Genomic DNA, 25,662 nt, shown 5'->3' on the forward strand with positions numbered 1-25,662 from the left:
ATTAGAACCCCTGTATGTTTTTATTGCTATCTGTGCCCCTGTTAAGGAGATTCACCCTCTGTATTTGGCCTGTTTATCATTATCATTGCAGTGAATGTAAAAGAAAATGCCAAATTTTGGGTAGTCCCAAGAAAAGTAATAGAGGGGAAATCTTCCAATGGGGACACTAATTCTGGTGACTTGGGGGGCCAAGGGATTCCCTTAATTTGCAGGGATCTCCTCTCACTTACTGTTCGACTATGGTACAGGAAATGAAGGGAGATCACTGCAATGGGACACAGATGGCGGGAAAAAAAAATCTCACAGGGGTTATAACCCTCCCTTGCTCTATTCCAAATGAAAACAAAGTTTTGCCTATAGTTCTACTTTAAAATTCACTTGAAAAGTGCAATTTCTCTTGCAAAGGGAGCAGCCTAATTGCCTTTGGTGAATCATTCCCATAATGTCCATATTGGAGGTTGTGAGGGGTAAAGGCCAAGATTCCAAAACAGAAAATGAAAGAGATATTTTGGTCTTGTTGAATTCATAAACCAATGCTTACTGGTTACATGCCATTGAAAAGGTTCTAGAGCAGCCTCTCTCAACTAGCTTTCCATGGAACCTTAGGGTTTCTTCTATGATTACAAATGGTTTTGGAATTGGTTTCCCACCTACACTCCCCACCATTGCTGGGGGGGGGGGCTCAGTTATCTATTGACCACCAATGCAAGGGGTAACGTCTACAATGAGCACTAATCTTACTAATGTTAGAGTACACCACTCTACCTGTAATAATTTAATTTCAAAACCATTGCTGAACATTTTGCTGTACAGAGCAGTAGGGAATGATTAAAAAAAAAAAAAAATCATCTGTCCTGGGCTTCAAATTTGTAGATAATCCACAGTCTTATGCCCCGTACACACGATAGGATTTTCCGACGGAAAATGTTCTATGGGAGCTTGTTGTCGGAAATTCCGACCGTGTGTAGGCTCCAGTAGACATTTTCCATTGGAATTTCCATCACACAAAATTTGAGATCTGGATCTCAAATTTTCCGACAACAAAATCTGTTCTCGTAAATTCCAATCGTGTGTACACAATTCCGACGCACAAAGTTCCACGCATGCTCGGAATCAAGCAGAAGAGCCGCACTGGCTATTGAACTTAATTTTTCTTGGCTCGTCGTACGTGTTGTACGTCACCGTGTTCTTGACATTCGGAATTTCCGACAAGATTTGTGTGACCATGTGTATACAAGACAAGTTTGAGCCAACATCTGTCGGAAAAAAAACATGGATTTTATTGTCGGAAAATCCTATCGTGTGTACAGGGTATTAGTGTTCTGTTTAAAACTCTCTACAATTTACCGGTTATGATATTGTACTATGAGTTGCAAAACAATTTTAAGCAAAGGTTCCCTGAAACTTGATTATTATTTAAGGGTTCCTTCAGTGTAAAAAAGTGGAGAATGAGTGGTCTGCAGACTTTGTAAGTAGTGAATCACGTATCTTTGAAAATAAACTGCTCACTGACATTGTGTTCTAAACAATTTAATCTGTCGCCATTTACCTCAACCAGCTGATGCCAGTGTTCAATGGGCTTTCTAGGGTTTGCCAGCATCTCATTCCAGTGTTCTCTGCCAGGCGTGTCTGCGTCACTGCCCACCCGGCACATTCCAATGACTTCATTATGACCTATACTGTAAAAACACATACATACAAATTATACCCCTTCCCATTAGTGAAACAAGTGTAAACATTCAAAATTTTCTGTAAACCTCAAATACCGCAAATCTTGCACAATTGTATGGGCTCATGTACTGTCCTGAAATAGCTTACTCTGATTTCACTAAACACTGTAGGATTCTCATAGCGTACATTAGAAGCTGCAGCAAGTCAGAGAGACCCTGCCTGATTTCCTGGCTGGAGGACGTCCAGCACCTTCTAGCGCTTTCACCAACCTTACTATCCCTGGCCCACACCTTATATTAAATGGTCTTTAATCAGTATAGAGGCTCAGTGTCACATGTGGGTGTTACCTAGGGCAGTCTGCATGCAAAGGCAGTCTGTCTAGTTATGCCCACTTCTCCAAATCGACACCCAACAATGTAGGCATTCTGTTATATGCATACCTCCCCATAGAGCCAGCCCACTGCTTGCATTGGGGCTGAGGGCTCTTTAGATGAGTACTGAGTCAGGGTGCTGTGATGTTTTCTGAAAGCTAAATAGAGCACCTTGTCATCCCCTCCCTCCCAGCAGCCATGACCTGCCATTGCATAGAGAAGCACAGAAACCCATTGATGACATCACTATAATAAGGTATATAGTGAAAATGAAAAGGCTTTATTTAAAAATGTAATTCCCAACTTGATGGGGAAGAAAATTGAGGTAGAGACCGCAATCAAAGAGCACAGCAGTTGTGGATAGATATTCGGTGGTTCCGTGGGTGAAGGAGAGTGTTGACCTCTCTTCTGAGATATGGGCTGCTACCCTACTGGTACAACAGAGCTCTCGCTTTATCTGAAAATATACTTGATAAGGGAGAGAGGATCTCCCAGTGTTCAGAATAAGGAAACTCTTGACGTAGAATATAATCGTCTATTGGAAGAAAAACATGTACAGATCAAGCTAATCTATTCCAGGGAAATTGCCTCCCCCTTCTTCAAGGCTAACATACAAACATAGACGATGCATAATCAGTATTTGTTATATACAGTAGGTGTTATACTAGAACTGGACAAAATATATGTAGATCAGAAAATAAAAATGTATATTAATATACACAAGGTACAATACAATCAAATAGGCTAGGATAGAGTGAACAAAGCATATGTAGTGCCTGCTCATGTCGATATGTGTAAAAGCATAAAAATACGAAGGAATATAGATGATAATAAAAAACTATAATAACCTATGTGTACATAAAAGGATATATCAATTCATAAATATTACAATTCATAAATATAAACTATATGCAGAGAAATTAATAAAGGCATGTAATATGAAAAATAAAATGATCAATAATCACGCGTTGGCTCGATCTGTACATGTTTTACTTCCAATAAACAATGATATTCTTCATCCAGTTTCCTGATTCTGGACACCGGACGCTCCTCTCTCCCTATGTATCTTTTCAGTGAAGTGAAAGCTCTGTTGTACCAGTAAGGTAGCAGCCCATATCTCTGAAAGAGAGATCAACACTCAAATTCACCTGCGGAAGCACCTAATATCACCACTAATTATCTAGATGAGGAGGACAGGAAGGATCCAGAGACCACAAAATATAAGCATAGTAAACTTCAGTTTTAAGGTTTTTACTACCTCCTAAATTGTGATAGTGTCATTCAGAGCAATTCAATATCAGCTATCATATTTCTATTGGTGGAAATGTACATTCTTTTACTTGCATGAACCTAACAAACTTTTGCTAATTATTGGTTCAGGTTGCCCTATTATAATTTATTTTTTGACTGATGGGCTTTTTTTGGCCCAAATAACAAAGTGTCATTGTGGATGTCTGCCATGCACTTACAGGAAGCCATATACTGTAGTCCTTACTAATGCAATTCCATGCAGAGCTGTATTTATCAGGTTTATGGACATACAGAAATTAAGTTATTACTAAGGCACAGCACTTTGAAATTGTGTTTTCTCTTTTATTTTGTGTTTGTTTGACCACCTTCAGACACGTGTAGATGAATGCAGTTTAGGTATGACAAAATTAGTTACCAGAACGAATAACTCAAGCAATCAACATATATCTGTACAGGTTATTGATGAGTAGACTTGTGCTACCCACAGGTAAATAAACCAAAGGGCTTTTAGGCACTCCTATTGCATTCTGGTTTTAATATTTCTTGGCCATCATGTAATATGACTGGTGATAGGAGATGTAGAGTTTTATGAAATAATGATATCATACGTATACACAGATCAGCCATAATGTTCTAACCACTCCATAATGATAAGTAGGTTCCCTTTTTGCTGTCAAAACAGTCCTCACCTATCAAGGTAAGGAAATTCAAAGCAACATCCACATGAATGGAAGGACCCAAAGCTTCCCAGAACAACATTGCCCAAGGCATCACACTGCCTCTGCCAACTTGCCTTCTTCCCATGAGGCATCCTGGTAGCATCTCTTCCCCAGGTAAGTGAAGCATAGGCATCCAACCATCCACATGATGTAAAAGTAAATGGGATTCATCAGACCAGGCAAACTTGTTCCATTGCTCCGTGGTCCAGTTCTGATGCTGATGTGTCCATTGTAGGCACTTTTGGCTCTGGACACAGATCAGCGTGGGCACCCTGACAGGTCTCAAAGAGTACTACACTTAAATTGTTCTCCGTCCACCCCATTACTAGAATTATCCCTGTCATTTCTGTATCTCTGCGACTTGAGCTTGGCGTTAGTGAGCAATCAGGCTATTGGCTTGGTAAATCCTTTCTTACATAAAAGGTTACACAATGTAATACTTTATAAACTGGAAATCATCTATATCCTTGCTTGCACGCAGTATATTAGCACCCCATGCATGCATGTGAGAAGACATACTGTGAGATGATCAGATATCTTATCAAACATCCACCCACCAACCCTGGTCAGCGGCTATGTTGCTGCCTCAGGCGACTTAAGTGTGATACCTTGAAAAATGTACACTTCCCAAAAACTATGTGTTGTAGAACTTTGACCTTCAGGAATCTATGATCATTCTGTTCCCACTGAGCTGAAAACTCAGAATTGCTTTTGAGGCTTCCTTTTGTGAATGTCAGCTTTTGATCTATATGCTCAGGGAGTATTGTCTGTTTTCATTATCCGGGGACACAGCTGAACTCTGGCGAACTCTCCCCATAGGATTCTGCGGTATCCAAACAGAATATCTGTGTTGCATCCCCAGGCGATAAATTAAATACCTTGGCTTGGATACATATATGGTACATAAAATATGGAAGGAAGCTGGAAAAATTGTTGTGTTTAGTAAAGGTTTTAGGAAAAATTACACAAACTGGTGCACTTCTTGAATTGATCAATCTTACCTAGCCGGGTCCTGGCCACGCTTAACCAGGTATTCCAAACATGTCCCTCTTGATCCACTATGTTACCTTCTTTTTTACCTTATTTTTCACAGACAAATTGAAGTGTAATGTGATGCTTGTTTTGATTTGCTTTGTTTTTCTTTTGCAATAAAAACCTGATTAAAAAAAACCTACCTTACCTAGCCAATTTTAAGGACTCAAGATATCCATAGGTTGGGTGTAAAGTGGAATTAAAAGTAATGCTAAAGATTTTTTGTTTTTCAACAAAAAAGAGTACACAGAAAGGTTGCTTTCCTCCTCTCCTGGCTGACCCCACCAACACTGCCAGATTCTCACCCTTCCGGATGCCTCCTTAGCACCCAGTTTGCACTATAAGCTCTGGGAAAGGGTCACCTACAATACGTAGCCAGTCATGCCTCATTCTAATGAGCCATAATTTTCTTCTTAATTCTACAAACATTTGAAATCCTTACCAATCATAATCCATTACAGCAATGGTGAGGCTCACATGGTCCATATTTTCATTAGGAATGTCAAACACCAGGGCCTCATTATAAGTTGGGTTTAGCGTGTTTTTCTTTATGGAGGTCTTCCGCTTTTTTAGTCTCCGGCCCTCACAGATTAGAGAAACTTTCACATATGGATCTTAGAGAAAAGAAAAAAAAAATAGATTAATATATTCATATATATTGTTGTAGAGTATTACTTTCCAAAACCAATCAATTATTTAGCAGAGCTGAGCTATGAGATGGGATGGGGATATATATCCCTTCTTGATCTGTCAGCGGCTTGACCCAGCACAGATTCTGTAGGCCATTAAATATTAAATATGAAAGTGAAAGCCATCTACTGTACATTATAGGTCCCTTTTTGCTTTACAATTCAATGCCAATGTAGATGTCCAGCTTACACCATATAAAGCGATAAAAATCTTATCTCCCAAACTTTCTTATATGGGAAACCATTTTAAAACATTTAAAACCACCCTGTAAGAATGTATCATGCTTATATCTATTATTCTGGGATTTTATTAACTTTAACAATTTATATTATTCCCTATTTATTTTACAATACCATGGCAATAATTTTGCAATGCATTAGAGCAACCTTTCTCAAACTTTCTACCCTCGAGCAACCCTTGAAATAATTTTCAGGTATTGGGGTAACCCTGGTAAAACCAATTAGTTGAAGGTCAGTGAGAAAAATGCCCCCTTACAGTGATAGTCAGAATCTCACACTTACAGACAGCTAAAAGGTCATTGGTGTCATGCTGCTGGCTCTGCCTAGTGGCATTGCCCCCGGAACTATGCAAGTACCATCAAATGGGAGATCAAACAAGCCACAGCTCAAGGAACCCTTGGTAACCTCTAGAGCAGTGGTAGGCAACCTCGGCCCTCCATCAGTGGTAAAACTAGAAATCACATCATGCCTCTGCCTCTAGGAGTCTTGCCTGTGATTGTCAGGGTCTAGCAATGTCTCATGGGACTCGTAGTTTCAAAACAGCTGGAGGGCAGAGGTTGCCTACCCCTGCTCTAGAGGAACCCTCGTTGAGAATAGCTGCATTAGAGTGAGAAGTATGTCACCGGCACACCAAGAATCTCACTATTTTTTTTTGTACATACTGTATATACATGTAAAATAAATCAACTTAAATAATAGTCTCATCAGTAACGGTAATGTTTTCAAGTTCTTGTTTAATTTGTAATTATTTGCTCATTACATATGGAGACTTTGCTTCTTGCTTTTTCTGCACTGAGCTTTACTGCTCCTTTCACAACTTAGGTTGGTCGACCTGCTGAAATCAATACCCTCCCTGTGTGGCTGATATCTTACAGTTGTCAAAGAACAAGTACATTTTTTTTTTGTTACAGAAACCCAGCCAAAAAAGTGGTCATTTGGGGGGTATTTGTACTGTCATTGCCATTTTTGGACCTCAAGAAACTATATTCTGTAGACTTTATAACTTTCACACAGACTAAATAATATAAACGGATCTGGGTTATTTTTATAAAAGAAATGTAGCAGAATATATTTTGGCCTAAATTTATGAAGAAAGCTTATTTGCAAAATTGTACAACAGAAAAATTTTTTTTCAAAATGTTCATTATTTTTTCGTTTATATATATATATTTCGTTTATAAAAAAAAAAAAAAAAAAAACAGTAGTGGGTAAATACTACCAAATGAAAACTCTTCTGTCAGAAAAAAAATAATAAAAATTTCATTTGGGTATTTGAGTATGGTGTGACAGTGCTGAAATGTGAAAATTGGCCTTGGCAGGAAGAGGGTAAAAGTGTCTGGTATTGAGGTGGTTATAGAGAATTTAGTCCTTTTTAATGTTTTTAGTATGAATGTTAAAGATATACACTTGATGTACACAATTTTATCAAAGTCTTTTTATGTTAAATAATCCTTCTATGGCTCTCTTTTCTCAATAGTTGTTAAGGAGAAATTCTACTAAATCATGAATGGTTCCTATTTATAACATGCGACTTTCTCTTGTAACAGACAGCTCCCTATTGAAACATGTAATTCTCCATTGTAACATAAAATACTCCCTATTGTAACAAGGCAGCTGTCTAATGGAACATGGCAGATTTCCCATATATCAAAGGGAAAAATCTTTTTTTAGAACATGGCAAAATTCCTGCTGCAGCAACACTGATTTTAACTGGGTACACATAGAGCCCAGATATGGGTTGTGGGGCACTGGGTAGACTTGGGTCTACAGCAGCCATTCTCAAGTATATATATCGCATGTAAGTGCGATATATATACTTTTCATTTTTATTGGATTCCTCCAGAGGTTGCTAGAGGTTCCTTGATCGTTGGATGATTGACCTCCCATTTGATAGTTCCTAAATAGTTCTGGGGGTAACACTACCTGGCAGAGCCAGCTGCATAAAGCCAATGACCTTTATTAGTTGTCTATAAGTGTTGCATTTTGACCAACACTGTGAGGGGCATACTTACTACTAACCACCAATGTAAGGGACATTCTCTCCACTGGCTACCAACGTCAGGGGAATTTCTCAACCAGTGTTCCCTGGAACCCCTGTGATCCTCCAGAGGTTACTTAAAAAAAAAAAACTACCCTGATGTTGTCAGGTATGTAAAGTGTACACCCAGGCACAAAATGGTTCTAGCACACAAATTCAAATCATAGAAAAAAGAAGGAAACATCACTATATAAGAGCACGGAGTCAATAAGGAAAGTCCATTAAAACATGAAAAGTTCATATGATGGCAGCAGCTCCAGCAGTGTATCCTTCACGCAGGATCTGGGACAGTTCCCACCAGCAGAAAATGTAAACACCAAAAAGGAAAGAAAGAGGAAGAGCACCACTACCTGACTGTAGTATTTATTAGAGCTCAATAAAAATGGAAATTGCATATTGCACTGACATAAAAAAAAAGTTTTAAAGAACATCTGTCAAGTCTCCAGTAGGTAGCAGTATACCAGGCAGTCAGTAGTGTTACAGCAGAGCCCACTAAGGCTAAACATACATGAAGCGAATTACTTTCCTGCAACCATGGGTTGCAGGAAAGTAATTTGCTTCATGAAGCTGCCCTCGCCAGGATAAGACAATGATTATCGCTAGCGGCAAAACTAGCAGGCTGGTTGTACCCAAGTTGATTGATCGATCAAGTTGGTACATTCAGCCTGCCCATCAACGGTTTGAATCTTGGCCGGTTCCGTGAATGTGATGTTAGATACCAGGAAGTATACCTGAGAGCACACCAGGAAGAACCAGCAGATGAACCAGCAGTATGTAAAAACCAAGATGGCTCTGCAGCCATGAGGACGTCAAACATGTTGTAGACAAACATGACAACATGTTTCAGGGCATGAAGCCCCTTTCTCAAGCCACATGTAAGTGCGATATATATACTTTTCATTTTTATTGGATTCCTCCAGAGGTTGCTAGAGGTTCCTTGATCGTTGGATGATTGACCTCCCATTTGATAGTTCCTAAATAGTTCTGGGGGTAACACTACCTGGCAGAGCCAGCTGCATAAAGCCAATGACCTTTATTAATTGTCTATAAGTGTTGCATCTTGACCAACACTGTGACGGGCATACTTACTACTAACCACCAATGTAAGGGACATTCTCTCCACTGGCTACCAACGTCAGGGGAATTTTTCCCACTGACCACCAATGAACTACTTTTAGCAAGGGATCCCTGAGACCTGAAAACTATTTCAAGGGTTCCTCTGGGGTAAAAAGGTTGAGGAGAAAAGCAGGTCTGCTGGGAAAATTCCATGCATGTATTTACTCCAGAAGGGACTGTAAAGTGATATTTCTGTTACTTCCACTCGGTGAGTTCTAATGTACAACCATAGGATTATGCCCTTTTGGTACTAGAACATATTTCTTATAATGTCCAGGAAAAAAAAGCTATTGTATACACTAAAGGAAAAATAGCAATATTTAGCTCACCTGAGAAACCAGTCAGATCCATGGCCTTCAAGTTGGTGGCTTTGATGACAGTGGCAGTAAGGCGTCCAGCAGTTGGCAAGTAACACAATGAGAAGTTTATTTCTCCTAAGTCCGCTTTTTCCTTAAATTACAAATAAAAACAATGTCTTAAAATAAAAACTAGAATGTGATATTTAACATTTTTATTTAATTTTATATTTGTATAGGGAGCCACGTTTGTCCCAATTAGAGAGGTTGTATAAGTGTTACTATAGGCTGCTGTGAGGCTTACCTATCTGTTTTCACCTATGGTAGAGTGTAATAGAGGCAATTTAAGAAGTAGACTGGAGCCCATAGCTCTAATGGAGACCAAAACTTTTAGTACTTTAAAATCACAATGGTATTAATTTATTTTGAACAAATAGAGTTATTAATGGCTGTGTGCTAACTTGTTCAGTGCTTCAATTTAAACAAACAAGTATGAAAGATAAAAATTATAGATCAGTACTTTTGTGTTTTATTACATAAGCTCACACCTAAATGCTAAGGTGTAATGCATGTTAGCGGGTCAGAAATTTGACCTGCACCTATTTTGGCAGCGAAACATCAGTACATTGTGACTTTGTTTTGCATCATGCCTTTGGAGTGCCATTCACCATAGCAAGTAGAAGGCATGTTCCTGTAATGCAATAATGGGAACATGACCTAAGAAGAGGCTGTTTTAAAAAGCTGAACTCCTGGATTCATATTCTCTATGGAGAGAGAGAGAGAGAGACAGAGACAGAGAGAGAGAATCAGCAAACTCACAACTCTTTTTTTTAGGAAAGGGTTAAAGCCCTGTCAATGTACTTTTTACAATTTGTGTCCTGCCTGGAAGATTTTCGCTTGCATCTCGTCTGAGGGATGTAACAGGAAGTGAGAGGAAATTGACAAAATGAGAAGAAATCTCCTCTTAGGGCTCGTTCACCTTAGCTTTGGTCTCTGGAGAGCAATCTGTGTGATGACAGATGGTAGGGGGGTTGCATCAGCTCCCCATGACTGCTTTAACCCTTTGAACTCCCACATTGCATGTGGTTGTGGGGCACTTGCAGAGTGGCCCCATTAACTTGAATGGTTCACGTTTGGCAGGCACAACACCCGCCAAAAGCTTCAGGGGCTATAATTCCTGTCGCAGCCACGAAGCAAAGAATCATGGCAATGGCATATGTATACCCCCTGGCTGTTGCATTTATAGCTAAAAGGGGAGTGTTTGGGGGAGGCTGTTAAAATGTGGTACAACTGTAGCCCCTCAACCGCTAGTGTGAATGAATCCTTAGGCTCGGTTCACACTGGAACCAGTTGCGGATCACACAGAAATGCTGTGCGTTCCCATTCTCCGGTTCAGGGATGAATCAGGGTCGAATCTTTACCTGAATTTGGCCCTAAAACGGAGCTAAAGACGCACAGCGTTTCTGTGCAGTGCGCTCCGCAGCCGCCCCAGAGATATGTGAACCGGCTCCATAGAGAGACGGTCACATTCTCCTGCTATGCGAATTGGATGTGGGGAAACCTGCATCCAATTCGCATAGGTGTGAACCCAGCCTCAGACAGTTGTCACCAAAGCAGGTGCTATAAAAATGCACTGATCAATGTAAAAATGACAGGAAAGGGGTTAACACTAGGGGGAGATCAAGGGGTTAAGTGTGTTCCCTGGGTGTGTTCTAACTGCAGGGGGGAGGGGCTACCAGGGACATGACAGAGATCGCTGTTCCTGATCACTGGGAACAGAAGATCTCTGACATGTCATCTGGCAGAACGGGGAATCACCTTGTTTACATATGCAGTTCCCTGTTGTGCCTCTGTAAATCGCTCCCGCGGCACGTGCGTGCCCACTATCTCCTGTGCAAAGACCATTGTACACCTACGGCGGTTTGCGCGGGAGAGCCAACCTGCCGTAGTATAATGACGGCGATTGGTCGGCAGGAGGTTAAAGATTTCATTGTGATATATTCTTCAGTTTGTCCCACATGCCACAAAACTATGATTATGTTTCTGGTAGTTATCCACAAATGAAACCATACAAGTTTAAAAATGTTCATGTACAAATGGTAATAACATTATTTTACAAATCTGCAAAACTAGGAGAAAAGAGGGACAGTGGAGTTAATTAAGGCTAATAAATATTCACTGGGAATTCATTAGGAGTAAATGGTAAAAATCTCTATTAACTCTCAAAAAAATTTAATTAAAGTGATGTTAAACCCAAAAAGAAAAATGTATTATATGGCAGCAAACCATCCTTTAAGGCTTTTTGCCTTTAATTTTACATGGTGATCCAGCCAGTAAGTTTATTTTTCAACTTTCATTAGCAGAACAAGCTTTTCAGACAAAGTAGCAGTTAGTGAGCTGGGATAAACAACTTACCACTGAGAGCGGGGCTTACAATAGTCAGCTTTTATTCATTTATGTAAAACATTTATCCCAAAAGGAAACACAATTGTTGTTGTAAGTTCTTAAATAGTGTTAGCTGAACTTCAGCTTTAATATGTCTCTACGGGTTGACAATGCTACCATCCAAGGATATACCTATTGCTCCTCCATTCAAAGTATTGTCACCCCAAGACAGCAAGTGTGTTTATGGCTGGGTGATCAGTTGAAAATAAAGGGAAAAAAAGTAAAAAAAAAGAAAACTAAAGCAGCCATCACATAAGAATTGGTAATCCACTTTTTTTTGTAACAACTTACAAAGCTACCCTGAACACTCACTACAAGAAGATCTATGAACGATAATGTATGCAATATACCAAGACCATTATATGGTCTCAGCATAGCTCATACATTACAGTCCCAGAGCCACATGGAGTCTGTTTTCCTTGAGTTTGTGTGGGATCCAGTCTGTTTATGTACTTCTTCTGTGGCTTTCCTACTGTCCAGAAACAAACTGGTAGATTAAAAAAATAACCATCATGGGGGAGTGTAGCTAACCGCTGAGTAAGATGGACGTCTGATCTGTCAGCTCCAGCAACGGCTGGCTTACAATAGCAAATCGCTGCTATTCTCACAACATCCAGCGAACTATCCAGAACACCAGCCCACCGGACTACACCTCCAGAATGTCCAGTCTGACCCGCAAGAGGAAGGATTACCGTCAGCCTAAAAAACTTACAGAATTCTTCACACAGCCACCGGGATCGAAAATCCAAGATGGCGCCCGCGACCCTGTACACGGCTCAGCTGTGGTTTACACAGATCTCCCTGATGCAGAGGGCCTGGAAATATCCACACAGAATGACTCTCTGGGTGTTTCTCCTTCCTCCCTGTCATCATCTGCCAGCAACAGCCCAGCAAAATCGAGGATGCGATTGGATTCAGATTCCACAGGACATGAGGTGAGCCCTGCATCTGAACACAGCACAGCCCATCCATCCCCTATAGCTGCCTTCCCACAACAAATAAGCCTGTATTAGATATCACTATGAAAGAGATGCTAATCTCTCTTCAGAGCTCCCTGCATAATGATATCTCCTCCATGTTTAACAAGTTCTCTGCACAAATGCGCTACATGGGTCAGAGTGTTTGCAATATTGAACATCAAACTGGAGATATGACTGAAACGGTGAATGATCTTGTAGATGCCTATGATCATACCCAAGAAGAACAACAGTGGATGAGAGCCAAAAGGGAAGACCTCGAGGACAGGACGCGCTGTAACAATGTAAGCTAATTTCCACGCTTTTACCTGACCTTTCGCCCATGGAAACTATCATCGATCGTATCCACCGCCTACCCAAACCCCCACACCTCCCAACGGAAGTCCCCCGTGATGTTTTGATGAGGATACACTTTTTTCATGCCAAAGACTAACTCCTATTCAAGGAGAGACACCTTGGAAAACTTCTAGCTCCATAAGCCAACCTCCAACTATATGCGGATATCTCGCAACACACTCGCCAACTAAGGAGACAACTGAATCACAGCTATCACTAAGTTGCTCAATATCCACAGGATTCCATACCAATGGGGTTTCCCTACCAAAATTATAGTCACTAAAAATGGAATTAAACACAATATTTCCACAGTAGAAGAGGGCCTCAAACTTCTATGCACTTGGGGAATCACTTCTGACCAATCTACGTCAGCACAACCCAACCGCAGGCAGAACAACCAGAATTGCAACAAGAATCCCCATGCTGGTAAGCACTAAACCCTGCCAGAATAATGGGTTCATAACCTGATCCACACGCCACACCTGCAAACGGATGCCTTGCTCGTTGCAAATTGTTCCACGAACTAACACCCCCGTAGATACACAGTAGTCTCAGACACAGTCGGCTGCTGTCATCTGTTTTGTTCCTTTTTTCTTTTTCCCTTCTCACTACCTGACCATATCTCATATCCAATTTATTGTTCTACTTTTACCCTCATTTTCTTCCCTAAGAGCATTCGAAGAGTAAAGTTCCGAAGATGTCAACTATCTGATCCTACTGAGTAGACGCATTTCTTCATATAACTGAGTAAGTACCTAACTTAGCATAGTATCTTAATCCACACAACAAGATGCCTAAGTTCTTGTCGCTCAATGCTAAAGTATTGAATCATCCTGCAAAGAGGGCTTCCCTCTGGCACACAGCTCAAGAATCTAACAGTGACATTCTTTGTATACAAGAGACTCACTTCAAAAATACTGCAGAACCTCAATGTACTAACAAACACTTCACCCACATCTATCGGGCATCAGGCCCCACCAAGAAAAACAGGGTTATGATTGCAATCAAAAACACACTTGCCTTCATGCTTCATAACAGTATAAAAGACACAGAAGGTAGATATCTGGCACTAGACTGTACACTAGACAATACCAGATACACTATTGTCAATGTGTATCCGCCCAATACCAGACAAATTAGATTCCTTTCTAAACTAATGAAAAAAATCAACAAATTCCGTCATGGTTACCTTATTATGTGTGGTGACTTTAATATCGTACCAGACAATTCTCTGGACACCTCTTCTCGCAACACCAGACTCACTTCACCTATGGGAACTTTCATTCGAAACAATGACTTGTACGATGTATGGAGATGTCACAATACCACAGAGCGTGACTATTCCTTCTTTTCCCACCGGCACAATTCCTATACCCGGATTGACTTCTTCTTAGTGGACAAATGGACTCTAGCCAAAGTCTCCGACTCATCTATAGCCACGATAACATGGTCAGGCTATGCTTCCGTCTCGATAACCAGAGATAATTTGTCATCTCTTCCACGCACAAAGATCTGGAGAGCCAATGCTTCGATCCTCCACTCATCCGAACACTCCACCTTTATTCAAGAACGCCTTGAAGAATTTTTTGATCTGAACAAGGGAACAACATCTAACGATACCATACTTTGGAACGCTCGTAAAGCGTTCATTAGAGGAATTATTATTCAACTAAGTGCTAGAGAGGAGAGAAGGAGATCACAGCATCTAGACACCCTCACACTTGATATTAAAACTATAGAGGAATAAAACCAAAAAAAATTCTGACCCTAAACTGAAAGAAAAATTAGTACTCCTCAGACAAGAATTAAGAAATTTGTTACTAGAATCATATGTAAAAACCTAAAAACAATTGAAAGTTAAACACTATTCTACAGGAAACAAAGCAGGGAAAGCCATGGACATAAATCAAAGGTACCACCCTACCTCAAAACAAAAGCTAGTTGATCCACAAGCTATAGCCGATGCATTTAGTCACGATGCATTTAGTACTACAATATAATCTGAAAGATGAATCTACTATTACTCAACCGTCCATGGAAGAAATAGAATCTTTCTTACAGGAAATCTATCCCCCAAAATTATCCCAAGACCAGCTATCCAAACGAAATGCTCCATTTACACTACTATTTTAGAAATTTTAGATGTGATCTCAAACCTTACCACCCAACAAATTCCCTGGACCAGACGGTCTTCCCGGGGGGTATTACAAACAATTCTGAACGGTTCTAGCACCCTTTTTGACGCAATTGTGTAATGACGCTGCCTCCTCCTCTCCCACAGAAAATGCTAAAAGCATTGATAATAACATTGCCAAAGCCAGGCAAGGAACCTACTTCACCCCAAAACTTCAGACCTATTTCACTCCTCAATATAGACACAAAAATCTATGCCAAACTAATAGCAACCAGGTTAGTAAACATTATGCCCTCACTAATCCACCCAGATCAATCCGGCTTCACAAAAGAGAGACAAACATTTGATGCAACCCACAGACTCATCAATTTAACCCATAGTACTGGGTCTATGCGAACGCCTTCTCTGCTTCTATCATTGGATGCAGAGAAGGCATTCGATAGGGTGCACTGGTCATATCTCCAAGCGACACTCCACAAATTTGGATTCCAAGGCCACATCCTCTCCGCCATACTGGCTCTGTACTCAACACCATCGGCCCAAGTATACACATCTGAGATGCTCTCTAAGCCTTTGCCAATTACTAATGGCACCCGACAAGGATGCCCTCCATCGCCACTTATCTTCAACCTACTAATGGGACCCTTGGCAGAACAAACATAAACATTACAGGTTTCAGAATTGGCACTGTAGAACATAAAATCAATTTGTTTGCGGATGATGTGATAATGATGATTACCAATCTCCTATCCTCCCTGGTCTTGGTACAATCTATATTGCAGAGATTTAGTAACATTTTCTATTACAAGGTAAACAAAAATAAGTCTTTTATTCTCGATTTGGGATTAGATGCTACATCCAGCAACTTACTACGTAACCTTTATACCCGAGGGCTGACACGGGCATATCCTATTTAGGAATTACACTTACAAAATCCACAAAAGAGCTATTTAGTAAAAACTACATAGAAGCCAAACAAATGCTTATTAAGGAAACAGCAAAACTTTCCAAATATGAATTCTCGTGATCTGGAAGGTTAGCAGCCTTTAAAATGCCAATACTCCGTAGATTACTATATATTTTCCGCACACTACCTATATACCAACTCACGAATTCCTACATCAACTCTCACCAATCCATCATACACAAGTACGTTTGGCAGGAAAAAAACCCAGAAGCGGTCATACAAAACTTATTAAACATAGACTATCAGGGGGAATGGGTTGCATTGACTTAAAAGACAATTACATAGCCACCATACTATCCCAATTGAAATACTGGGTAACTACACACCCAACCACACTATGGAGCAACATTGAAAACAACATGACACCAGGTAACAACCTTAAACAATGGCTATACAGCACAACCATTCATATACCACACCTTCACCTATACTCACCGACTATACAAGCCTCAGTCAAAGCATGGAAAATGCTATATTTTTCCCAGCTTAGAGTTGCCACCTCATCCATTTAAAACTGAACACATATTAATTACACAGGTTCAGTGGCTAATTGAATGCAGGTAAGGCACTGAGTTTAAATACCACCTTAATCAGCCACAGAACCTGTGTAATTAATATGTGTTCGGGTTTAAAGGAATGAGGTGGCAACCCTATCCCAGCATCCCACCAAACAACTCCAAATTCTTGTTTGCACCCTCCAATTAATATCACCTGACCTAATTGTACTCAAATGGTTACAAGACCTAGCAACCTACACCCCTGAACTCAGGGCTATGATATAAAACAAATCCTTTGCCCAACTTCAAACAACGCACCCAGCAATGATTATTTCAATTTAAATAGAATTCAACAATGTCTTACAGCACATCCACACCTAGAAGGGGTTATACCAACCAGAATATGGACTTACTATTTCTTAAACAGTACAGACTCCAAAGGAATCTCAATAATTTACTCTACCCTATAAGAAAAGCTAGTGTTCCAAAAGTCTAAACCCTTTAAAGACTGGGAAGAAGACATGTAAACATGCTTTTCTGATCAGCAATGGCAACCGACAACAGCCTTAAAGTCAATTTACAAAGCAACTTGTTGTACCTCCTTATGGGAATTAACACACAAAATATTGTTAAGATGGTACCTGACACCACAGAAACTTTCCAAGTTTCAATCGAATACCTCCCCTAACTGCTGGAGAAACTGTCAACATACGGGCACTCTATTACACATCTTGTGGTCATGCTGAGCATTAACAAACTTATGGAAAGAGGTAGAGAATATTTTGCAAGATATAATTCACTTCCCTCTAAAACTCACCCCACAACTAGCTATCCTAGCTATGGATCTGGAATTGAGATGCCATACCAAAATCTTCAAGTTCAAAACACAGTTTGTTTGGATCATAGAAGAAGTACAAATTCCAATGTGTTTTGGAGACCAGTCATCATCTCCATCAGGACTTGCTGAAACATAGATACTATGTAGGATGACTCAGGGTAAGATGAGTTTTTGAGAATGCTGTGATAAAGCAGCACAACAAGCTGTCTACACAGTCTGTTCATTTTGGACTAGGTGCTTTGATTCCAGATCCAAATACCATAATTATGATATATACCCTAGGGTGACTGTAATAACCCTTTGTTTTGCAGAAGCTGCTTACCTACCATTTGGATGCCCCATAGTGAGATTATACGTATCACTCAAAATTATATCACTGTTCCAGCACCATTTGCGGGTGTGGAGAGGCGATTCTTTGTACATCTTGCTGCATGTATGCGTTCCTTGATCATCCGATCGAGGGCGACTGCTGTGCAAAATGTAAGCACATTGTTTCCCTGGAAGCCCAGGTTCTGAATCTAGGGAAGCAACTGTCAGCACTGAGAAGTCCCTCCATACTAAAGGAGAGCCAGGAACGTACACGGCAGGTGCCGGCAGGGGCCAGCACAGAGGCGGGTGGAGACAAAGAGGTGCAGGCACTAGCAAAGAGTAGATGGGTGACAGTCAGGAGGGGTAGAGGGGGAAGTGCCAGGGAGGCCGATCCAGGACTGGAGCATCCCAATAAGTACGCTCCATTGAGTGACATTGGTGAAACCAGTCAGGGACCAGCACTGCTGGAGCTGAGGGACTCTCCTAGCTGCCGGGGGAAGAACTCCTCCAGTGAGAGTGGGGGGGCAGCAAAGGGAAAGTAAAGACAGATTCTGGTGGTAGGGGACTCAATTCTTAGAAGGACAGAGAGGGCAATCTGTAACCAAGACCTGAAGCGCCGAACAGTATGTTGTCTACCGGGCACTCGGGTTCGGCACATCACGGATCTTGTGGACAGATTACTGTGAGGGGCTGGGGAAGACCTGGCTGTCATGGTGCACGTTGGCACCAATGACAAAGTCAGAGGCAGATGGAGTGTCCTAAAGAACGATTTTAGGGACTTAGGAGCTAAATTGAGGAAAAGGACCTCCAAGGTAGTATTCTCAGGAATACTATCGGTACATCGAGCCACACCAGAAAGGCAGAGGGAGATTAGGGAAGTAAACAAGTGGCTGAAGAGCTGGTGTAGTAAGGAGGGGTTTGGGTTCCTGGAGGACTGGGCCGACTTCTCAGTCGGTAACCGGTACTATAGAAGGGACGGACTGCACCTAAATGAGGAGGGTGCAGATCTGCTGGGAATGAAGATGGCCAAAAAGTTAGAGGGGTTTTTAAACTAGGCGATGGGGGGGAGGGTCCAGAGACAGAGATAGCCAGCGCGGAAGATATTCCAGAGGGTAGTATTGGGGGCATTAGTGGTAGGTTAACCAAAGCACAAAAACACAAGGTGAGTATAGTAGCAAGTCCTAGTTGCAATCTCGAAACACCCAATACGAGGACAATATGCATCCGGTCTAAACTAAGTGGCATGTTCACCAATGCCAGGAGCATGGCGGACAAGATGGGTGAACTAGAGATACTGTTGTACAAGGAGGATTTGGATTTTGTGGGAATTTCAGAGACCTGGTTCAACAGCTCTCATGATTGGCTGGCAAACATTCAAGGGTATACCCTATACCGCAAGGATACAGAGGGTAAAAAAGGGGGAGGGGTATGCCTATATATCAAGAATAATGTACAAGCGAATGTGAGAGATGACATCACTGAGGGAGCTAGAGAGGAGGTGGAATCCTTATGGGTAGAGCTCCAAAGGGATGAAGCTAAGGGGAAAATAATACTGGGAGTATGCTATAGGCCTCCTAACCTGAGGGAGGAAGTGGAGACGGATCTCCTATCACAAATTGGATTAGCAGCAAGGATGGGAAGTGTTATCATAATGGGGGATTTTAATTATCCAGACATAGACTGGGCGGAGGGAACCGCGCATTCATTTAAGGCTCGCCAGTTCCTTAATGTCTTGCAGGACAATTTTATGGGTCAGATGGTAGACGCACCAACTAGAAATAAAACATTACTGGATCTACTGATTACCAACAATACAGACCTGATCACGGATGTGGAAATACGGGGCAATTTAGGTAACAGCGATCACAGGCCAATTAGTTTCAGTATAAATCACACAAATAGGAAACATAAAGGGAACACAAAGACACTGAATTTCAAAAGAGCCAACTTCCCTAAACTACAAACCTTGCTAAAAGGCATAAATTGGGACAAAATATTAGGAACAAAGAATACGGAGGAGAGATGGGTTTGCTTTAAGAGCATATTAAATAAGGGCATTAGCCAATGTATCCCATTGGGTAATAAATTTAAAAGAGCGAACAAAAATCCTGGATGGCTTAACTCTAATGTAAAAATGCATATAAAGCAAAGGAGAAGGCCTTCAAAAAATACAAGGTGGAGGGATCATCCTCAGCATTCAGACTTTATAAAGAATGCAACAAGAAATGTAAGGGTGCAATTAGGACGGCTAAGATAGAACATGAAAGACACATAGCGGAGGAGAGCAAAAAAAATCCCAAGAAATTCTTTAAGTATGTAAACAGTAAAAAAGGGAGGACAGACCATATTGGCCCCATAAAGAATGAGGAAGGACATCTGGTTACAAAGGATGGGGAGATGGCGAAGGTATTGAATTTATTCTTCTCCTCAGTCTTCACGAGTGAATCGGGGGGCTTCAGTAACCAAAACTACAGTGTTTATCCTCATGACACAACACAGGAAGCACCTCCATGGTTAACAGAGGACAGAATTAAAATTAGACTTGAGAAACTTAACATTAATAAATCACCGGGACCAGATGGCTTGCATCCGAGGGTACTTAGAGAACTCAGTCAAGTGATTGCCAGACCGTTGTTCCTAATTTTTACAGACAGTCTACTGACTGGAATGGTACCAGATGATTGGAGAAAAGCCAATGTAGCACCAATATTTAAAAAGGGCCCAAAATACATCCCTGGGAATTACAGACCAGTTAGCCTAACATCAATAGTATGTAAACTCTTGGAGGGGATGATAAGGGACTATATACAAGATTTTAGTAATAAGAACGGTATCATTAGCAGTAATCAGCATGGATTCATGAAGAATCGTTCTTGCCAAACCAATCTATTAACCTTCTATGAGGAGGTGAGTTGCCATCTAGATAAAGGAAGACCCGTAGACGTGGGGTATCTGGATTTTGCAAAAGCATTTGACACAGTTCCCCATAAACGTTTACTGTACAAAATAAGGTCCATTGGCATGGACCATAGGGTGAATAGATGGATTGAAAACTGGCTACAAGGGCGAGTTCAGAGGGTGGTGATAAATGGGGAGTACTCAGAATGGTCAGGGGTGGGTAGTGGGGTTCCCCAGGGTTCTGTGCTGGGACCAATCTTATTTAATTTGTTTATAAACGACCTGGAGGATGGGATAAACAGTTCAATCTCTGTATTTGCAGACGATACTAAGCTAAGCAGGGCAATAACTTCTGTGGAAACCTTGCAAAAAGACCTGAACAAATTAATGGGGTGGGCGACTACATGGCAAATAAGGTTCAATGTAGAAAAATGTAAAATAATGCATTTGGGTGGCAAAAATATGAATCTATACACTGGGGGGAGAACCTCTGGGGGAATCTAGGATGGAAAAGGACTTGGGGGTCCTAGTAGATGATAGGCTCAGCAATGGCATGCAATGCCAAGCTGCTGCTAACAAAGCAAACAGAATATTGACATGCATTAAAAGGGGGATCAACGCAAGAGAAACCACCTGACGCGTTTCACACTTAACAGTGCTTAGTCATAGCTCTTTTGTCCCATTTTTTGCTGTGGCTTGTATCTGTTGGACTTTTTACTAAAAAAGGCTATATTCCGGAGTGCGGCTGTCCAGAACTTCCTTTTTGCCTCATGCTAGGAGTACCATGTGGGTAAGATTGCAATGTCCAAATTTCCTTAAAGTGGAACTTTAGTCAGAAAAATAAATCATGCTAGGTCACTTCAGGCTGGCCCCTTTTGGCTTTCTTGTGCATCATTTTTAGAAGAGGCTTCCTTCTGGGACGACAGCCATGCAGACCAATTTGATGCAGTGTGGTCTGAGTACTGACAGGCTGACCCCCCACCCCTTCAACCTCTGCAGCAATGCTGGCAGCACTCATACGTGTATTTCCCAAAGACAACCCCAGGATATGATGCTGAGAACGTGCACTCAACTTCTTTGGTCGACCATGGTGAGGCCTGTTCCGAGTGGAACCTGTCCTGTTAAACCGCTGTATGGTCTTGGCCACCATGCTGCAGCTTAGTTTCAGGGTCTTGGCAATCTTTTTATAGCCTAGGCCAGTGATGGCGAACCTTGGCACCCCAGATGTTTTGGAACTACATTTCCCATGATGCTCAAATACACTGAAGAGTGCATGAGCATCATGGGAAATGTAGTTCCAAAACCTCTGGGGTGCCAAGGTTCACCATCACTGGCCTAGGCCATCTTTATGTAGAGCAATAATTCTTTTTTTCAGATCCTCAGAGAGTTCTTTGCCATGAGGTGCCATGTTAAACTTCCAGTGACCAGTGTGAGAGAGTGAGAGCGATAACACCAAATTTAACACACCTGCTCCCCATTCACACCTGAGACCTTGTAACACTAATGAGTCACATGACACTGGAGAGGGAAAATGGCTAATTGGACCCAATTTGGACATTTTCACTTAGGGGTGTACTCACTTTTGATGCCAGCAGTTTAGACATTAATGGCTGTGTGTTGAGTTATTTTGAGGGGACAGCAAATTTACACAGTTATACAAGCTGTACACTCACTACTTTACATTGTAGAAAAGTGTCATTTCCTCAGTGTTGTCACATGAAAAGATATAATAAAATATTTACAAAAATTTGAGGGGTGTACTCACTTTTGTGAGAAACTGTATATATAATCTTTATCTTATCTCCAAAAAATAAAGAACAACAACTAAAATAAGGTATATCCTAAAAAAATTCTCAAAATACCCAGTTAGAACCTGACTAATAAGACCCCTTTCACACTGGGGCGCTTTTCAGGCATTTTAGCGCTTGAAGGGCACCTGAAAAGTGCCTCTCAAGCCTCCACAGTGTGAAAGCCCGAGTGCTTTCACACTGGGGCAGGGCGCTTGCAGAACGGGAAAAAAAGTCCTGCAAGCAGCATCTTTAGGGTGGTGTAGGAGCGGTGTATACATCGCTCCTACACCACCCCTGCCACTGAAATCAATGGGCAGCGGTGCCGAAACACCTGCAAAGCACTTCGGCAGCGGCGCTTTGTGGGCACTTTTAACCCTTTGTTCGGCCGCTAGCGGGGGTTAAAAATGCCATGCTAGGGGCCAAAAAGCTATACCAGCAGTAAAGCTTGGCTAAAACTAGCAGCGCTTTACCGCTAACGTCCCCCCGCCCCAGTGTGAAAGTAGCCTAAGTATTAATCACTAATGAAGCAGGTAATGTCCAGTACGATGTTTAACCCCTCAGGGCTCATCGTCTGTAATAAATGAATTCACTTTGTTTCCCTTCCAGAGAGGTCTCTAACTCTATTAGAGCGTCTCCAAGCAGGGAGGACCCTATCCACACCCCAAGATTGGAGAGAAGAGGGTTTTTTTTGCATGATAACGCCTGTAGTGTTCTGAGACACTATGATATTCATATCCTTTTAATACATTGGTTATGTGTTCAGCTACTCTTATTTTCAGGGTTCTTTTTGTACATCCAATATACATCAGTCCACATGGGCAGACTAATGCATATACAACATAAGTAGTGTAACATGTTATGAGGTCAGTGATCTCATACTCTCTACCTGTAGGGTTTGAATAAAATGTGGATGGCTTCTTTACATTTTAATATTTTTGCAAACTGACATGCTCTACATTTCCTGCAGGCTACAAAACCCTTTCGACCCTGACAGAAAGATAGTTTGGACGGAGGATCTAGAATTTTTTGAACTACATTGTCACCATAATTAAGAGCCCTCATAAATAAAGGAGGGTTTTTTGGGGATTACAGATTTTAATACCTTATTTATCCTGAGAATATGCCAATGCCTGGAGAATATGCTCTCAATTTCTTTATACTGGCAATTCAAATCTGAGATCTATCTAGCCGGTTGTGAGTATTTTATAATTATAATTATTATAATATCATTACAATTTTACCTGGCAGAAGGCAGGTTAATTGGATAGATAGACAATATTGTGGTGGTCCATGTCCATTGATTTAAAAGTCCACCAAATTTGCTCGCTATGAGTTAAAGTGATGAGGAGGTGTACTCAAGCTTCGTTGCCGTGCCGTGTCACAAATCCCTTGTGACGAACTCCAAAATGACAAAACACGTAAAATGGGCGTGACTACACAGCAACGTTAAGACAGTGACGCCACTTGTATGAAGGAAGCTATGAGGAGATCACAACACTGAGTCACCTGGCATGTTTGGAATTTTAACAAGGCGATTTTGAATCTTTTATGATGTAAGTGCATTACTTTTAATAAACCGACTACCTTAAGGTGTTTTTACACTATTGGAGGCTCTGTCTCAATTTCTATCCTCACATGTGGAGAGTGTCATTATTGATCTGGATGGAGATTGGCGTGTATAAGTCATATCTTCAGTAATATCGGCTTGTATCTTCAGTAATATCTAATCTTTGCCAGACATGAGAGTGAATGGCAACAGCATCTGGTGAGTTTTATTCTTAAGGAAGTGGAATTGACACACATCACTTTGGTGAAGGAGTTTGGTGGATCAACAAGATTTTGTTTCACTATCTTTTCCTCACTTTAAGTTGGACTGTATTACCATATTGATTTGTATATGTTGGAGCATATATATTTGGGATTTGCTATATGGACACTTTTTATTATGTATGGGTGTTGATCATTTCACAATGCTAAAATTTAGGAGATTTGTAGATTAATAAGTGCGCTACTGTGGAATTATTTGTCTCTTTTTTACATTGACATTTGTTTCACCTCATTTGCATGTCCTTGATGTGTGTGTGGCTAGTAGACAAGTGCGTTTCTTAACAATTGATTTTCGGACATAGTAATAGATGTCAATGAACTGAAAAAAGTAACAATGAAATTAACGTATGCATTTGTTTCATTCGGGTGACATCACATGATGAGATAATGGTTCGGGCCATTGGAGAAATAAGTTCAATTTTCAAATTTGTTCAGTAAATCAGATTTGAGGAAGGCCTGGTTCACATCTATGCATTTTTAGTGATTTTTGCGTTTTGTAGATTTGCACTACAGAACGTGTTCCATAGGAAACCATCTTAAATTGACTGTAGTGTGTTTCTGCCAAACTGAAAAAGCACAAAAAAATGCACAGGTGCGAACCAGGCCTTCATTTGTAAATTAAAATGAATTTGTAATTGTCACAGGCAGTCAGTTTAGTTCCACAGTTTAATGCAATTCTTATGCCTCGTACACACGATCGGACTTTCCGACCACAAAACCGTGGATTTTTGTTCGACGGATGTTGGCTCCAACTTGCCTTGCATACAGACGGTCACACAAATGTTGGCCAACAATTACGAACGTAGTGACGTACAAGACGTACGTGATATCTTCATTACGAACGCTAGTTGTATCTCCGGCTCGTACTCGATTCCGGGCATGCGTGCACATTTTCGTCCGACGGACTTGTGTACACACGATCGGAAAGTCCGACAACAAACATTTGTTGGCGGAAAATTTGAGAACCTGCTAGATAACATTTGTTGGCGGAAAGTCCGACAACAAATGTTCGATGGATCATACACACGGTCGGACTTTCCGCCAACAAGCTCACATCCAACATTTGTTGTCGGAAAATCCGATCGTGTGTACGGGGCATAAGGTTTAAAAAACTTGGGGCTGCTGAATTTTGCATTATTTATTGTGTTACGACCAAAAACGTTTTAATTTTTAGTTTTGATATATGAATATCGAATCAGCTCATAATATCGAAACTGAAAA

General features: G+C 41.0%; 1 protein-coding gene across 6 annotated transcripts in view; it reads right to left on the minus strand.

Moving 5' to 3' along the window:
• Positions 1 to 25,662, minus strand: part of SYT3 (synaptotagmin 3) — a 372,879-nt gene that overhangs the window by 34,225 nt on the left and 312,992 nt on the right. For all 6 annotated transcript variants that reach the window (XM_073602152.1, XM_073602148.1, XM_073602149.1 and 3 more), the window contains 3 exons: positions 9,457 to 9,577; positions 5,487 to 5,658; positions 1,550 to 1,679 (listed from right to left, as the gene is read on the minus strand). In XM_073602152.1, coding sequence (XP_073458253.1) covers positions 1,550 to 1,679; positions 5,487 to 5,658; positions 9,457 to 9,577 — 423 coding nt within the window. The remainder of the gene's footprint in view (positions 1 to 1,549; positions 1,680 to 5,486; positions 5,659 to 9,456; positions 9,578 to 25,662) is intronic.

This window comes from Aquarana catesbeiana, linkage group LG10 (assembly GCF_042186555.1).
Source record: "Aquarana catesbeiana isolate 2022-GZ linkage group LG10, ASM4218655v1, whole genome shotgun sequence".
Lineage (NCBI taxonomy): Eukaryota > Metazoa > Chordata > Amphibia > Anura > Ranidae > Aquarana > Aquarana catesbeiana.